Here is a 19592-nt window from a genome sequence, read left to right as displayed (position 1 = left end):
TGCTTACAAAGCTATGTTCGTATATTGCTTTGATCCTCATTTAGAGTCATACCACGATGAATTTTTTTCCTATCTATGTCTGAATCGGTTTTGACTGTCCCTTTCTCTTTTTCTCTTGTTGGCTTGGAGTCTGCTATATCATCATTTGGCTTGCCTTGCTTGAATTCATTAACCTCATTGAGAACCATTTCTTTTGTCTCGGATTCGTTTGTTCTTGATGTATTCCGATTGGGTCCTATCATTTATGTAGTAGTTAGTTAATTTCAAGTTGAACAAAGCACCCTCTTAATTGCTTAAGTATCTTTTGCTTACTCTTTGTCATGTTGGATTAATTTGAGTTGCGAGTTTCCCAATCTGTAAAGCATACTTACTTTGTGCATATTGGGTCTTCCATAAACGCTTTATGTTTGTTATTCGGGTAATAGTTAATACGACAATTTGTTTGATATTCAAATTCATTCATAGTGTCCATCTATTCATAGATTATTACTCAATCATCGATTAATTAGAGAATAATCCCTAAGTTCTTTTATTTTCCTTTGACATCTTCCTTGTTGTTTTCTTTAAACTCCCTAAGAGACTTGTAATTATTGGCATGGATGAAATTGTCACCCCTAAAAAATTGTGTTTAAGCAATCTGCTTCTTTTCCTCTCCTTCTCTGTTTGTTAAGAATTGTCATTTGGAGGTTAAGTTTAGCTAACATTGGTGGACGGTTGTCACTACCTAATAACCTTTGGTTCTTAAATGTGCTTTGTGGGTAGTGTTTCTTCATGCCCAAATTATTAGGTTCTAGTCGTGATAAGCGTTAAATAAGATGTATTTGTATCCTCGTTGTGATGTTTTGGAGTCGGGACAGTAGCATAAAGATGTGCATCTTTACTTTCCTACATTAAATCATATGAGTTTGTTACTTATAAGTTGCTTATTTTTGTTGCATGTGAACTCGTGGTGAGTCCATTGTGGACTCTTTCCTTCCTCCTTTGCATTTCAAAATGAGCCCCGAAGACCCAAAATTCCTTTATCGAGTCACGCCCCGAGCCTACACCTTGGGCGGGACTGACACTCGAAAGCCATTGCTGGCCCAAGCGAACCCTTGGCCTGGCTTACTTAACTCAGCGGAAGACAATATTCATATCTATAATGATCAATGAACTTAACTGAACTGGATAATAAAATAACTGAGAATGTTTTAAAGATTAAACATTCAACTTGGCCAAAAGTGGCAACCCAAGTCTTAAACAATAAGAAATGATAATGAAAAGACTCAAAGGACTAACATCTGACTGTCTATGAAGACTCTAAAACAACTGAGATGGATGTTGGGACAACCCCCACAACATCCTAATGAACTAACTAGAAAGCAATAAAAATGAGTCATCTGGAATGCATAGAGGCTCACCGACTGACTCTGAACTGCTCACTGGATCAATGGTGCGCTGGAATGCCGATCCTAGTTACTTGTGTCTGCATCATAAGACGATGCAGGCCAACTGACATCAGTACATTGAATGTACGAGTATGCGAGTTGGAATGCTAAAACAACATAGGCTGGAAAGAGAATCTGAAAAAAACACTTACCTTGGTTCTTCTCAACTCATGAATACTTAACTGAACTAATTTCAATATAAAGCAGTTTAAAACAAGTGCAATATAAAGAAAAATTGTTTAAAAACATGTTGTCAACTCTGTGTGTATACAAGGATACAACATAACTCTGAAATGTATGTAAAAATATAATAAACTCTGAAATATACGTAAAAATACAATAAATTGATGTATATAAAAATACAATAACTTCTGTGGGAGTTTTTCTAACCGACAACCATCACATAAGAGCTATTGTGATGATACAACGATCTCCCTCACGCTGCCAGCGCATCCTATACCCGGCCAAAGGTATAAGTCCTGAATTACTAAATGGATCCACTAGTCTATGCGAAAAGGGTTCATCTAAAAGTATGACCCTTTTCTACCCATGATGGCTACATGATTTAAGGGGGCTGATAGTTGTATGAACTCTTCCCCATCGGTCCTCAATACTACTCCCAAAAATGATACTAGCTCTTTATGTTTAAAAACATACTTCTTCTGTGATTTGAGATTAGTGCTCAAAAACTTAGCTCAAAGGCTATCTTGGAAATCAAAGTTTCCCCCTTGCTTCATTTAGAAAACGATTACTTTTTCTGAAAACTAGCTCGAAGACTCTTTGAAAATCTCAATTTCCGTTCTTATTTAAATGTGAAAACATTTTATAATCTCTTTGGGAATACTTAGTCCCCATATACTTTTAAAGAAATGAATTTCAAACTTTACTCTTTACTCTTTACTCTTTACTCAACTTGAACTTTAAGACTTAAAACAAAGTTAAAACATTTGGAAAAGACTTTTGGAAAACTCTAAGAACTTATCTTGACTTGACTCTTACTTCTTTAGACTTTGATCTTAATTTTCCTTGAATCGGATTACGGATTCAAGGTTCATGATCTCATGTTTATGGATGATTTCATGATGTTTAGATGTACCTTAGAGTGTTGGAATCAACTAGAAAACGTAGGTACATCACTACGGAACACGTACAAAAAGGTGGGGAACGAATGGGGAGAACTGGCGTCCCTGGCGCTCTGAGAGGCGCGGTGCGCCAGCCCTCAAAGTTCAGAGAACTTTCTGTGGCGCTCTGGCTGGCGTGACGTGCTAGAGGCCAAAGTTCAGAGGAACTTTTGTGGTGCTCTGGTATGCGCGGCGCCCCAAGCCCTTGCCCAGAAAACTTTGATTTTTCTCCTTCGTTTTTCATCTCTAAACCCTCTAAAATTCAATGGTTCTTTCCCCAAACACTTAGGATCATTTATACCCTCAATATACAATAGATTCAACATGAAATTTCACCCGGAAACATGAATCAAATCAACAAGAGACTTCAACAGCACAATCATTAAGAACTGAACGAATTTTCAACAATGTTCTTCAAGAACTCACTTTATTTGCATTCAAATAACCTAATTTCGCTGAGTTGAAACAAGATTGGCGTGTGGGTGAACTAACTCAACACTATGTGATCTCACATACCTTGTAGGGATCCCTCTGATGAAATCCACAAGCTAACTCGACGATCTTGACGAATCTTGAACGTTCTTCTCCTTTCTCATCTTTTTTCCTCTTCTTTTCTCTTCTCTCAAAACCCTAACTCTTTTGGTAAAAGTGTAAACTGATCTAATTCAGCTTGGACCCCTAAGTAATTACCAAAAACGGTTACACTTTTACCCTTTAAAAATTCGGATTGGACTTTCCTTATTCCAACAGCCCAACTTCCAAAGGGAATAACTCACTCATACGAACTCGGATTTGCACAAACTCGGCGGTGTTGGAAAGATTATTTCAAGAGATTTCGAACCATATCTGGAACTACACCTAAATAATCCTGAGATAGGAGTTATGGTCGTTTTGAAGTTGACCAAAAACTCAATTTTTCCTAACTTAAACAAATTTCCAGATTTTCATTCTTTCCAAAAATGACTATTTCCAATTTTAAACTTTCTTCTAGTTCTTTCTAGTTGCGAGATGTTACATCAATTATAGTTGTTGGTTGAAGATTCAATGGCAATTGTTGATGAATCAATGTAGGTATATTGTATTTATTTAATAGTTTGGTACTATAGAATGTTTGGATTCTGATTATTGCTCTATTTTTTTTATAGTGATTGTGGTTTGAATACTTGTGCTTTCACAGAGTTTGTTTGTTGAGGAGATATGAATATTTCAACGTCAATTTTTTATGCTGCAAATTTTCATTGGAGATATGAAGCATTACATTGGATCTACGAAAAGAGGAAGATTGACACTGATACTGTTAGTGAAAGTGAATCAACTGAAAGTGGCGGTCAGTTTATTCGGAAAGGGAGGGATTGAAAAGAGCATGTTATGTCAAGAAAGAATTTTATAAAATATGGTTATTGAATTGTTGTTCTTTGTAAAATGTTATTATTACACTTTTGGATATCAACTTAATTACTATTTTCAATCAATTTTGGTGTTTATTTTGTGTTGAATTAACTCACAAATACTTTAATTGGTATTTTCCATCAGATTTTGGTGCTTTTTTGTATTTCGATATGTTTTGGTTCTTAGTTGTTTGTGTATATATTGTCAAGTTTAATAGTTCATTGTGTGAGGTTAGTATATTCTATCAACAATTCAGCCATTAATATAATAGGCAGAACGGTCATGTATTTTTGATCAATTTTGGTACCTATATTGTGTTTAATTAATTAAAAGATACTTTAATTGGCATGTTCGGTTATTCTTGATTAGTTTTAGTGTTTTTATGTATTTTGATCTGTTTAGGTTCTTAATTGTTTGTGTATATGGTTTCAAGATATTGTGTTCATTGTTGTGTCAAACCACCTCTTTTGAGTTAATTAGTTGTATAGATATCATTGTATGAGGTTGGTATATTATACCAACAATTCAGCCATTAATATACTACCGCTTACATTTTACACTAATATTATGAAGAATATTTCAGTTTGGTGCTTATATTGTGGTTAATTAACTGACAGAAACATACAATTTTGTTTATGTATATATTGTCAAAATGTGTCATTGTGCTGTCAAAATATTCTATTTAAGCTAATTAGTTGTTTTACATATTCATCATGTGAGGTTGATATATAATAACAACAATTTAGACATTATATATCACCAATTAATTTAAACATTAGTATCTATGTCACCAAGAAAATAATGTATTAAACCAATATACTATAACCAATGTTACAACAGTAATTACACCAATATTATGAACTGAGCCTTTGAACTAGCCAATCTATTTTAAATATTACATTAATATTACGTAAATCATACAAATAAAAATTTGCGCAACAACTTTTTCACAATTTTTTTATACAAACAAGTAAACACCAACGATATAAAATCAATACACCAATAATATGAATTAGTCAATCAACATTAACCAATATTGTTTAAACTGCAATTAACATTCATTAAAAACATCTATATTTCAACAAAAATCCAAAAGATTCAAACGTATACTTGTTTAAACCAAAAAAAAACACCAATGTTAATTTTGAGCCGCAAATTTGGGGCAATTTTTTTTTGTTATACCCCGATGTACCACATTAATTATGAGTGACTTTACACCTTTTGAATTTTCCTTCGTTGAATCTCTTCTTACGATCGTTATTTGATGGTCTGTCTGGTTGTTTTCTTGCAATTGGCAGTAACATTGTCTCTTCTATAACATGTGATGGAATATCAAGTGCTTTTGTAAGGCAATTGTTCAAATGAGATTGCATAAGTATCTTGATAATTCTTATTACTATAATAGGTTGAACAATAATCTTCACGATGTTGTTTCTAGTAGCAACTGCATGACTACAAGGAATCTCATCATGCTGAAATCTTCCACAACTACACATTTGAGTATTTAGACATACAGTAAATCTTTTTGCACCATTTATAACTCTACGAAGATATTATGTTGATGCACATACCTTCATTTGAAACCATACTAAATTAGTAATTATAAAAATTTAACATTCTATATTCATTACATCAAAAAGTAGATATATATAAACACCATAAAAGTTGACGTTTATATATTTCAATTACACAAGAAAATACACTATCTAATATATAAATACATGAACCCAAAAACTAACACGTTAGTTGGTGTTTATACAACAAATCACATACACCATATAAAATACCAATAGATGATCCAAATAATTAACAAGTTAGTTGGTGTTTACATACATCACTTACACCGGAAAAATACACTATCAATTACACCAAAATTACATCCACTATCTATTACATCAGAAAAATAAACTATCAACCACACCAAATCACACACTATCTAATATACCAATATTTGGACCAAAAAATGAACACATTAGTTGGTGTTTACATACGTCAATTACACCAGAAAATACATTATCTAATATATCAATAGATGAACCAAAAAAAATAACACGTTATTTGGTTATTATATACGTCATAAAATATATAAATACATCAGATCATAACAAAAAAATAATAACGAAATTTGGTGTTGATTAACAATCTATATACACTATCAATTACATCAAATCAGCTACAACAAATACAATATCAATTACACCTAATCATCTACTAAAAAAGTATTCACGATATTTTGACATTAATACACCAATTTCACCAATACACCAACAACAAATATAATATCAATTTTACCAATTAATATACAAAAATAAAATCACGAATTTCATTTTATAATCAATTAATACCATTACAATACGCCAAAACAAATACAAACAGATTATAACAACGTAACTTATGATATCAATACACAATCATATACAATTATAATTTGGGAATTGGGACCCGACTATAATTATTAACAAAGTAATTAAACCTTCTAATCAACCCAAATCCAATCACACAAATTGTTTTTTTTAGTGACATAAAATACACCATCATATACAATGTTAATAGGTTTAGATTGCGGACTAAAATCCATTCATGATTTATTACACATACCTGACGCGTCCCATCGTTCATTGTGTTGAATTAGAATTGAAACACTATTGGTATTCATAATTGTACAATCTTTCAGAATAGGGAGGTAGAGAGTTTTGTTTTGATTAAAAAACCTTTTTTTAAAATCTTTTTGAGAGAATTGTGTAACCAATTTGAGTAAATCATAGAAGGTAAAAGATTGGGAGAAAATCAGGGAGGTTGAGAATATTGTGGCTCATTAATACCACGATTTCTGTTTTTTTATTTATTGATTTTTTAATTAATATTATTTCCTATTTTTGAAAAAAAACTATTGCTATGTTGGTGAAAATTAAAACTATTGTTATGTAGTGGTAATTAATGTACTATATTTGTATAGTTCAGTTTTATGCCCATTGAAAAAATAATATATAGATATATTACATATAGTTTAAATTTCTTCTTTCTTTTAATATAATTATTTTTTAATTGGTATATGATATTTTAGTTATTCATATAACTTTTTTTATTCAATTGATAGCATATGATGAAAAATTTGACATATGGAGTAAAATATGATGACAAATAGTTATCCAAACATGACAACCAAACAAGATAATTTTTTTTTATCCCATCACTATTTCCTTATCCAATCACTATTATTTTTAATCTCTCACACCAAACGACCCCTAAGTGTTTCCCAATTGATAATCCATTGCCACTAAAAGTGCGATAGGTATAACAAGGGCATAAACGTCTTTTAACCTATGGACAAAAATGAAACTAAAATCATTTTTTTAAAAATAAATCATAGAATGGAACCAAAACTTTTAACTATTTGTGCATTTCCCTCCATTATATTTGTTGAGTTGATGATTTAACCCAATAACTTTTAAAAGAACATTCGAGAAAAGATCCCTCTTTAGACCATCTCCAACCCACCTCTATTTTACTCTCCATTCTCTATATTTGGAGAGTAAAATAGAGAATGGGCACTCCAACCCACCTCCAAATCACCCTCTATTCTTCAAATATAGAGAGTTGAATAGTAGTTCTCCAAATTTGGAGAACTACTATTCACACTCTCTATTTCACTTTTTCATTATTTTATTATTAATTCTATTACTTTCTAATTAACATATTATTTTACATATAATTCCATTAATTAAATACCTAATATTCATAATTCTTTTTTAAATGTAATATAATATTTAAAAAAAATATTATTTAATATATACTATCTTAATTTCAAATTAATAGTATTTTAATTTTTTTTTCTAATTTTCGTGAATAATAAAATTTTATTTTATTATTAATTTTCATTATAAAGAATATGCAAAATTAAAATGGCAAGATGAAAAAAATTAATTTAAAAATACAATACATGATATGATAATTTAAATACAAGATAACAATACAATACATAGCATAATAATTTAAATACAAGATAACAATACAATACATAACATAATAATTTAAATACAAGATAACAATACAATATGATACATAATATAATAATTTAAATACAAGATAACAATACAATATGATACATAACATAATAATTTAAATACAATATAAAATACAATACATAACATAATAATTAATTGATCACAACAATAATTTAGAAATCCGGTAGGTCGTTTCCAGATTTAGCACTATTTGAAAAAAAATTAGGATATGATTCCGAGAATTGTTGCGATTGTGGTTCTGATTGCGATTATGACTGCAGTAGTGATTGTCGATTTCTTTTTTCAAGTATTCGTTGTTGTTCTCGTTGCAGGTAATCACGAATATTTGGATCACTAATAGTTTCTAAATTTTTCATTAAAATTTTAGTTTCGTCTCTAAATTCCTTGGCTTTGATATATCTATCTAGCCTTTCGCCGCCCTGTTGTTTGGATGTAGCAGATTCTGATAACATCTTCCCAAGTCGATTATTTTCGGTTTCGAAAAGTTTCATAGCTGATGAAAGACCTTCATCTTTTGATCTCTTTAATTTTTATTTCTTCACCCCAATAGGCCGTTCAGATGAAGTGTAATGACCTGAAAAATTCTCATTTAAATTAAGTGAAAAATATGATATGTTAGGAGATGATACTATAGGTGATGTAGGACTAGGAGCCTCGGACTCCGATGATTGTAAAGTAGTGCCTTGTCCTCGAACTTTTTTCTTTCCGGTGTCGATATCCTAAAACTTTTCAAAATCTTTCATTAGATTCCATACATGATCAAACTTAAAACTTTTTTTATAAGTTGGTTCGCGCATAAGTAGCATTTTTGCTTGATTAATCTGCAAAAATATGAATCAAAATTGTGTAAGTAAAATATATATAAATATTATACTGCACAACATAATAATTGAGGATGAACGTGATCTCAATGCACCAATTCAAGATGTCGTAGAGGCTCCAACTCCACCTATAGAAATGGTGGTAGATGAAAATCTCTGGTTTGAACAATTTTTAGCTAGACATAAAAAAATTAAGGACAAAAATGCTCATTTTGAACTCCGCAATGCATTAATAGAGCATTTATGGGAGCAACGTAATAATTTTGAAAATTGAGTGTTTATGTAATTGTATGTCACTTTTATTTGAATTTGTCCCCTAATTTATGTATTATATTATATTTTCTTGCAATTTATGTTATTTAAAAATTTAGAATAAAAAATAATTTTATATCACATTAAAAATTATATAAAGTAATTATTTGGGAAAAAGAAATAAATGATTTATATTATGAAATAAGAAAATAAGAATGAAATAGAAATAATAATATAATATTGAGGAGAGAGAAAAAAATTCCTTTTTAAAAAGTAAAATAGAGAATTGAATTGAAGTTGATTGTCTGAATAAATAAAAAACTTTCTATATTTAGAAAGTAAAATACAAGAATGTATTGGAGATGCCCTTACAAGCCAAAGGGTATGGTCCCAAAATAGAAACCGCCCTCTCTTCTCACAAAAAAAGCAAAGCCATAACAAATAAACAGCCAAAAATTTATACGCACGCAGCGCCCTAATTTTGATTTTTCCTCTTTCGTAAACGATGGCGAATGATTCCGGTATCAATCAACCGCCGTCGACAGCGGCGGCGGCGGTGTCACCATCGCCGTCATCTACGCCGGATTCGTATATCGGTAGTTTCATAAGTCTGACATCGAAGTCCGAGATTCGTTATGAAGGAGTGCTGGACTTTCTTAATACTAAGGACTCTTCCCTTGGTTTGAAGAACGGTTAGATTTTAGCGTCGTGTTGTAATTTTTCGTATTAATTATACGCATTGTTGTATCTGTATATGTTGTTGATGTGAAACTGGAAATGGATTATTGTTTTGTTTCAAAGATTATATTGGCTTTGTTAAATGATGACATGGTTCTGTTGCATCTTCAATAACAAAAAAAAGGAATGCCAGGAAAAAGTTCTCAACTAGATGTGAGTTTGTAAGTTGGTACATGGTTTCATGTTGTTGTGGATTTTGGAGTGAAACAGAAGGTTGACACCAATCTTACACTCTTTGAAGCCTCAAGTGCAGCTCTTCTCTTGTCTATTCTAAGTGAAACAGAAGGATATTTCAAATCTTTGGCACACTTGTGTAACCAATAACTGGCTTTACACCATTGGGTTTTAAATCCTCTTAATTTTGGTCCAACTTAATATTAAATATCATTTCTGCAATTCAGATGAACCTGAGGATGTTTTTCTTTCCCTAGAAAATAAAGTTTAATATGATGTGTAAATAAGTTTACTTTTATCATTGCTGGAGTTTAATCATGCGTGGCTGAACTGAGTTGCATCAAAATGGGGCAAATGGTGAAGAATCTTCTTCTCCACCCTTGTGTGAAACACTGTTTTTTTATGGAATGAAGCTTAGTTTTTCTATAGCGCTGCTTTAGTGCGTTTTTTTGTCAACCATATAGGTTTCTCAAGAACTTGTGCATTCCCGAGATAGAGGGTCAGGAATATTAGTTTCAGAATTGGATGCTGGCTTTATGCTTATGATTATTTCCATTTCGGAGCTCTCATCAATTATGGACAAAATGCCTTATTTTAACCAGTGATCTATTTGCAGTGAGATCATATGGAACTGAGGGGCGTAAGAAAGACGGTCCACAGATTCCTCCAAATGATAAAGTTTTTGAATTCATTTTGTTTCGTGGGAGTGATATTAAGGTACATGCATATATTTTGATTGGTATAAATCTCACTTCTACTCTTAGTAAAGAGACTCAATGCAGTTTGCTTAACGTGATGCTTCTACTTTTGACTTGTATATGCTCATTCCAAAGTATATGTGCCTAAATTTCTTAATTTCTCTTTCAAACTTACATATCATTACTCAAATTAGAAACCAATATTTTGTTCGTACAGGGAGTTTATTGTGCCATGTCGTGTTGACTATGTCTTTTTTTTTTTTTTGATAAACCGTGGTGTCCGGGCTGGGCTAGGCCATCTTGCGCGCACTTTGATGATTCACTTCATCTGATTTGACTAGTTAGACTCGCGAGGATAATTTTGTACTGGACAACCTAGAGGGTATTTTGTGCAAAATTTGTGAATATATATTCAATCAGGTGTAAAAATTAACACCAAAATGGTGCCTGATGTACATATTTGCACACAACCTTAGGCTTCCAAAAAATTGATCCAACTGTTCTATACACACAAGCTCCTCTTTACAACTAACTTAAATAAAACAAGGGGACCTTTTATCTTCTGCGTTGTTTATTCTAAGTTTGAAAGCTTTGAGCAGGATGATGGATCAAACTGTTTTGGAGGGTTACTTGAAGGGTTTTGATTCTTTCGTTGGGGGTGTAGGGACGATATTGGTGTCTCACTTATTGTTTGCAGATGTTACGTTGATCCTTGTGATGCAGTTGAGACCCAGTTGGATGATTTAGGCCAAGTTCTCACTTGGTTTCAGTGACAGGCAGGGACAGGACTTAAAAATTAATTTGAGGGAGTGTGAGATTATTCCTGTTGCAAATACATTTAAAAAATTCATTGAAATCACCCATGAAAGCTTCATTTCATTTGATAAGATAAAACCTTCGTCCGCCGTCGAAACCATTTAGAACTTTGTCTGCCATTGAAGTAGCAATTTAGTAGATAAAGTCTTCGCCGTTGGTATAAGGGTGTATATAGGGGGTTCATAACCACAAAAATACAATCAAACAAGAATACATCACAAAATATAGTCAAGTAAAATAAAGTCAAATACAAATACAAACAACAAAAAAATAAGGGTGTATATGGGGGTACATAACCAAAAAGATACGGTCAAACAAGAATACATCAACAAAAATACAAGAATGACATTGGATCGCTTGTTCAAGTTTTGAAATGTAGGGTTGGGGTTCTTCTTACAACATAGTGTGGAATTTGGTTATTTAGAGAGTTTAGAGGACATTAACAAGGTGGCATAAGAGATATTTGTTGAAAGGTTGAAAAGAAGTGCTCAATAAGAGCACACTTTCGAGCATCCCTACTTAATACATGTGTTTGTTTTATGCTTCATTTTCTGTCACGGAAAAATTGGAATAGATTTGGAGAAATTTTATGTGGGATGTGGCAGATAGACAAGGAAATTTTACTTGGTGTAGTGGGACACTATCCCATCTCCGTAAAAATAGGGAGGTCTTGGCATTGAAGATTTAAAGGTGTTTAATAAAGCCTTTCTTGACAAATGATTATGGAGGTTTGTGGTGGAGGTACAAGCTTTGTGTGTGTGGGGGGGGGGGGGGATAGCTGATAAATATGGTCTAGAGATATCACTTTGCCTTTCAGGTGTGGTCTATAAAGGAATCTCTTGAAGGTATGAGAGTATTTTATGGGAAAATATCTCATTCAAGGTTGGAGATGACGGGAGAGTAAATTTTTAGGGTCATAATTAGTGTGGGGACATTATTGAAAGATGATTTTTAGAGATTGTACAGAATATATTGCCAAAGAGAATCGACAATATTACAACTTAGGGGGACACAAGGTGGAGACTTTTTTTGGGCTTGAGATTTAGATGGGAATTTCAAGATTGGGAAGTGTTGGAGTTACAAAGATTATTAGCCTTACTACATAGGGAAGTCAATCCAGTTGAGAACTCCGATGTTTGGTGGTGGGCTTGGAAATAATGGAGTGTTCTCTGTTAAATCTTTCTATGAGAAGCTTTTAGTTAGGGAGGAGTACGTTTCCCCATGTAATGCAATATGGATTCCCAAGCTGCCGAGGAAGGTTCGGTTTTTCACTTGGTTAGCCGCTAGAGGGGTGATCTTCACTGCGGAAAATCTTAGAAAGCAGAAGGTTGCTTGTGTTAGTTTGTGTTACATGTGTAAGGAGATGGGCAAGGATGTGGATCATCTCTTGCTAAATTGTGGTTTAACCATGTGGTTATTCTGGGATTTGTCATATGTTTAGGTGGTTTGACACTCCATGGGCAATGCAGAAAACTGTGAAAGAGTTGATGTTCAGCTGGAAGAATGGGAGGAGGAGAAGACGTAGGGCTTGGAACGTGGTTCCACTTGCGTTAATGTGGGTTGTTTGGAGAGAGAGAAATAAGAGAGCTTTTGTAGGAGTAGAGTCGAGTTTCTCTTAATTTGAGGAGTTAGTCTCCATTCCCTCATTTTCTTTTGATGTACACAAAAAGTTCCTTATTGTATAGATGATTGGGTGGAGTTTGTAGAGAAGCATATCCTTTTGTAGATTCTCTACCTTTTGGTATTTTCAGTAAATACTACTTTCATTGCCCTTATCCAAAAGAAGAATGGAGCAGATGAGCTTAAGGACTATAGACCTATAAGCCTAATAGGAGGAGTTCACAAAATTATCTCAAAACTCATCACAGAAAGGCTAAAAACTGGCATGGAGCAACTTGTCAATGACCATCAGATGGCCTTATAAAGGAGGCAAATCCTGGATGCAGCCTTGCTAGCAAATGAGTTGGTAGCTTCCAGGACTAAATGAAACAGACCTGGAATTGTATGCACTTGATGTCGAAAACACTTCTGATCATGTCAATGGGTCCTTTCTCTTGAAGATTCTGAGGGATATGGGATTTAGAGAAGATATATAAACCGGTGTATCTAACTGTTAAGTTTTCAGTATTAATTAATGGAAGCCCCGAAGGTTTCTTTCACTCAAGTAGGGGTTAAGAAAAGGGGATCCTCCATCTCCCTTTTTTTTTTAATTAGCAATGGAAGGCCTAAACCACATATTAAGAACATCTAAATCAAACAAATGGATCAAGGGCTTTGGATCCTTTAACAACATTGCAACAATCTGGAGATCACCCACCTGCTTTATGCAGATGACTCTAATCTTTTGTGATGCACAAGTGATTCAGATTAGGCACCTCAGATCCATTCTTACCATATTTGAAGCCCTCTGTGGCCTACATATGAACTGGGTTAAGAGCTATCTTTATCGAGTTAATCAGGTTGATGATGGGCTCAATGCACTTGCTAGAAATCTAGACTGTCAGTTGGGATCCCTACCAATAGATATCTAGGAATGCCAGTTGGTGCAAAGAGCTAATCTAAGGAGATTAGATTTGGAATGAGGTAATTGAAAGATGTGACAAAAAATTAGCAAGACTGAAAAGCCACTACTTGTCATTAGGGGGAAGATTAACTCTAATCAATTCAGTACTAGATGCTCTCCCAACTTATATGATGGGTTTATTTCCTATTCCCGGGAGTGTGGAAGAAAAGATTGATAAGTTGAGAAGAGATTTCCTTTGGCAAGACAACAAACAAAGAAGAAGCTGGAACCTGTTGAAATGGGAGAAACTAACTCTCAATAAGAAGCAAGGAGGTTTGGGCATTAGGAACCTCAGTTTCCACAATCAGTCTTCTCCAAAAATGGGTATGGAGATTCAATTTTGAAGACAACACAATCTGGAGAAAGTTCATCTCCCAAAAGTATGTTTTGCCAATCGCCCAAGCCAATGGACAACATTAGCAAGTGCCAAGTAGATCCACTTATGGTACCAGACTACCATCTTATGGTGAATAATCAGGAATCAATGACCAGCTTTAAATAAACCATATGTGTCAAGGTTGGGAATGGCCTAAAAACTGATTTTTGGGATGATATTTCGACGGGTCAAAGTCCTCTAAAGAGAACCTCTTCTCTGAACTATACTCTATCAGCATGCGACTACAACCAAAGGTTAATCAGGTATGGGCAAACACAAATGAAACCTGATTTTTAGGAGAGCTTTAAATGACGGGGAACTCAACTAAGTAGCAAACTTGCTACACATTCTGGAAGCTTTCAAGATGACTGCTAAAGTTCCAGACAATCCAAGTTGGAAGCTGAATAGCGAAGAAATCTTCACTGTTAAATCTGTGTATTGGAATCTAAACTATAATACCTCTGTAACAGTGTTTTGGCCCTGACCCTGAGTTGAAAGTCAATGCACCTATTAATTTATCACAAGATAACTACAATTTTGTGGCACATGTTCTTTTGTATCCTAGGTATCAGCTGGGTCATGCCCATAACCACTTTTGATGTACTTAGTAACTGGAAGGAGATTGGAAAAAGATATAGAGGTGAGAATTAGTGGCAATTGATCCCAGCTTGCATATGCTGGATAGTCTGGATAGAGCAAAACTCAAGAATTTTTGAAGATACAAGCAGCTCCATTCACAAAATTAGGATGAAGTGTCGTAGTCTCTTCTACTTTTGGTGTAAACACAATCTTTTTGGGGATAACAGGGGATTTGATAGATCAAAATAGGTAAAATTGTAATAGTGCAGCTCTATAGTTCTGGACAGTCTCCTTTTGGCTCTTATATGAGCTTGTAACTACTCATTTCAGCACTACCCAAGTGCCGGCACTGCCGCCTTTTGCTATATATGCAAGTTGTTGCCTTTCTCAAAAATAAGTTCAGAAAAATTATTTCCCATTCTTAAAATAACTCTCTGTCCCTAAAAGGTGGGTGGTGGTGGGGCAATTAACGGAAGGAGGTTACATACAAGAAGTCTGCCTGGTTGTTGTCCTTGCAATGACCAATTGGAGTGACTTCATTGCATCAATTTATTCGTAAATTTTGTGCTTCACTGATTTTGTGGTAATCGGTTTCCTTTTAGTCAGAAGATCAGCATTTTCTCTCTTTGCCTTTGAAGGTTGATTCTAAGAAAAATATCTTCTCTTTCAGGATTTGCAAGTAAAATCCTCGCCATCTCCTCAAGTGGAAGAATCATTGGATAATGATCCTGCAATTATTCAGGTGCTTAATCTGCTTTATTTGCAATAGATGATGCCTTAAACTATCTATTGTAAAATTTGCATGGGAGATTATGCTGATAATATGTACCCAAAAAATCTGATAGTAGTTGCTAGATTTTATTTTTCTTCCACAGTAATATAATGCCATTTTGATTTCTGTAGTCACGCTATGCTGGAGTCTCCCCAAGCTCTTCAAAATCGGTGTCACTTAATGGTGGATCTTTTACAGAATATGGCTCTTACAAGGGACCTGCTTCCTTGAATAGTGTGCCACCTTTGCATCAATCGGTAAACCAGACTGAATATGGCGCTTCTCAGGCAACTCAATCCAACATGGGTTCTTATGCAGCTCCCTCTTACCAGCAAAGATACAGTGAACCCGCTAGCAGTCACCATGCTTCACAACATTCTCTTCCACCTTCTGCTTCACATGTGATGATGCAGGATTTGAAGCAGGCTTACCCACTCCAAGGCCCTGAACATTTCACTTCAGCTGTTCTACCAAAAAGCGTAGCTCCAGTGCCTGTGGTTACCACTGCAAATTCTTTATCTTTAACTAGCAGACAAAGTCTTGCACCACAGCAACTTCCTATGGCTCCCAGTACTAACATTGTATCTCCCTTATTATCTGTAACCTCTTCCATGCCTTCTTATGCATATACTCCTGCATTTCCCCAATCTAGTCAAACTGTGGGCAACTCTGGTGCTCCAATCTTTTCTAGAATAGGTTCTAATGCTTCACCCTTATATCCTGTATCCCCAGTTGTAGATTCCTCATCAGGTGTCTTTCCACAACAACCTCCCAGATTGCTAACTCCAGATCAGTTATCTCTACCTAGTTTTTCTGGGCAATTATATTTAGATCAGAAGAACCTTGGTGTTCTCAGCTCAGAACCTCAGAATCCCTCGTCATCATTTACTACTTCAGCAGTCCAAGCGCCATTGTTGCCACTGCCACCTGCTGCAAAGAAGGTTATTTGCTCTTCATTTTTTGACCAGTGTCTGGTTGAATTTTTACTGTAATTATTGATATAGAACCATTTCTGCCCTTACGTAGTTCAATTGCCTTATTCTATGATTTGTAGTGGCAAGTCCATTGGATGCCAGTATTAAAGTGGTTGAATTACTGTGGAACTGGTTCTGCTTGTCATTCATTTAATTGCTCGACAAGTGACCATGTACATCCGATGCTTGCTTGCTTTCCATTTTTATTTGAGGTTGGGTGCTACTAGGATCCTAAGTTATGCCCTTGCTCGTCAAAGTGTGATGTGCTTGGTAGTTTGATTCTATCACTGTTTCCTCCTTTGCCTTTAAATTCAAACTTTACATCCGTGTTCTATATTGATCTGGACATAGTATGTTGCATGTACTCTTCTACGGGTAAAGTAGATTGGATTGACACAATTATGCATATTTGCGGTTATCTTGTAACAATCAATGGGTTTACATTTATTTTACTGTTTTCTGGAAAAAGAAAAATCTAGAAGCAATGGAGAACTAGAACTCAATAAATCTAGATGCAGCTTTCTTGTCACAATGTGGATTTAAGATGCAAAAGCTAATTCCTGCTTACTACCTGTCTGAAGCTCAAGTAAAGTTTTTTTTTATAATGTGTCTGTATAGGCATGTGGTGGGTATGAATATGTTGTGGTGAAAGCCTAGCAAATTGATGTAGGACGTATTAAGGCCCCTGACGGAAGGGGATGGTAGAAGGGATGCATTTTCAGTAGAGAAAGAGAGATGAGATGGAGAAACGATGGAAGAAATAGCATTACTAAAGTAAGAGTGTTGTGAGAATTCACTTTGTATACCTTTTAGGTTTTACCACTGGCAATTCAAGCTGAAAATATAGAGCGAAGGATGAAGAAGGAGAAGAGCTTTCGTGGTATTCGTTTTGGGCCATAAAAAGAATGTAAGAGATCGAATAAGGGGTTTAGGCGGTCGGGGTTTATGAAATGACTGGTCTAACATTTTAAACGAGAATAATTAACCTATAGCTCCTGCATTCCTCGGGCATAATACCTAAAGGGTGGAATTGCATCAAACATAGCTTCTTTAAGATTCTCTGTTATCAATAAGTTAAGGGACTTGAAGATCCATACCATTTCCAAAAGTGTTCCAAAACGAACGATGCTTCCGTAACAATGCAAATTACCTTTGCTTTATAAATTTGTTTCTTCTTTGTCAAAAACTGTTTCTGCCTCTGGAAGCAATTTCGTAACCAGCTTATGAATTTATTTTTGTGTTGAACTTTTGCAGTTGCAATCATCTTCAGAGTTTACCGAAGAGTTTGATTTTGTTGCAATGAATGAGAAGTTCAACAAAGATGAGGTGTGGGGTTATCTTGGAAAAGCAAAACAAACAGCTAAAAAGATGGACGGCGTGGATATTGCTTTGGTCAATGATAACAAGGGGAATGAAGTAGATCATGGCTTGGATTCTAATGCTGATCCCAAAGTAGGTGTCAAGCATTTTAAACACGTATAATCGAATTATCCACATGTTATTTTGCATTATATTCCTCTTTACCAGCCTTTGAGTCGTATTACTCATATAATATGATTGCCATAAGCGTTTTAAGTTTTTGATCATTTAATTCTCCTCCTGATTTCTGCACAGCCTGCCTATAATAAGGATGACTTCTTTGATAATATATCCCGCAATACAGTTGCTCGTGGAGGTAGGAATGGGCAGAATCGCCTTTCTCAGAGGATGAGGCAGGATAGTGAGGTTCGTCTACCCCTCAACTAAATATTCACTGAGTTTTGATCAATTACTAATACACACTAGTGACAGTAACTAACAAGTCACTCCTTTTTTTGTTATTGCCTCCAGACTTTCGGTAACCATCAACAAAGGCCTTATGCGAATGGTGGCTATGGGCCTGGGCCTGGTGGCTATGGACCTGGACATGGTGGGCACCGTGGTGCATATGGCTATGGGCCTGGAAATGGTGGGCACCGTGGTGCATATGGCTATGGTTGGGGAAGGGGGTATAATAACTATGGCGGTAGGGGCCGTGGAGGAGCGCACATGAGGATGTAACGTATTCATTGGAGTTCTGCATGGTGTCTTGTTATGTCATTTTCTGCAGTATTCAACGCAATGGCAGAGTAAATCTCCCGCTAGTTTATGACATTTGCTGAGGAGTTCAATACCAAATGTTACCAAACTACCAATTACTACAGTTGCAGGTGTGTTAGGAATTGTTATTCATGGCTGGTTCATGTTTTATTTTTTGGTCCAGCGAGCCAGGTTTTCTACATGCTTTACACGACTATTGCTATCGTGTATGTATGCCCTAGTGGAGATTTGATTTTTTCAATCAGTTCACTTGTTATCTCGTCTGGTATACACACAACTTGTCGTTAGATCAAGGAGATTTGATGTGTAAGTTGTCTGTTAGTTTCTTTAGCTCAAATTAGACTGAGGAAATGAACTTGGTCTTCTCTTCAGTATTAAAAAACATAAGTAGACACTTTTGTATAAATAATTACATATATTTGGCGTATTCAGTGAATACGAACAGGATTCTTGGAGAGGAACTGGTCCCCTAATTTAGCTGTGTTTTTTTTTAGAAAGATTTTCTTAGACAAGTGATATTAACAAATGTCTCCTAGATGGTGGAGGATTTTTCTGCTGGACACGTGCATTTTCTGACTCCTTGAAATATTAATTATACATCTCATGATCTCAATGTATTAATTTGCAATTTATAACACATCACCACCATGTGTGGAGGAAGAAAAAAAGTTTGTGCATTTCCAATCTTTTTCTTAGATTGAAAGGGACCACATAAAACATAGGTCTTCACTTTATTCTCCTTCCATCCCCCCACCCCTTACCCCGGCCCCAAAACGGAGGGTGAGGGG

The 19592-nt window shown here is 34.8% G+C and overlaps 1 protein-coding gene across 1 annotated transcript; it reads left to right on the top strand.

Annotated features, from left to right (window-relative positions):
* Positions 1–9425: 9425 nt before the first annotated feature.
* LOC125826827 (protein decapping 5-like) lies at positions 9426–19265 on the top strand. Its single transcript, XM_049506169.1, has 7 exons — positions 9426–9727; positions 10564–10664; positions 15650–15721; positions 15883–16692; positions 17980–18177; positions 18340–18450; positions 18556–19265. Exons 1-7 carry the CDS (start codon positions 9541–9543, stop codon positions 18763–18765), a joined length of 1689 nt encoding a protein of 562 aa, XP_049362126.1. The 5' UTR covers positions 9426–9540; the 3' UTR covers positions 18766–19265.
* The last annotated feature ends 327 nt before the right edge of the window (positions 19266–19592 follow it).

Source organism: Solanum verrucosum, unplaced genomic scaffold (assembly GCF_900185275.1).
Source record: "Solanum verrucosum unplaced genomic scaffold, falcon-dt-bn FXZP01000060.1, whole genome shotgun sequence".
NCBI lineage: Eukaryota > Viridiplantae > Streptophyta > Magnoliopsida > Solanales > Solanaceae > Solanum > Solanum verrucosum.
The sequence above is the reverse complement of the archived record's forward strand: the minus strand, read 5'-3'. Positions and strand labels throughout refer to the sequence as shown.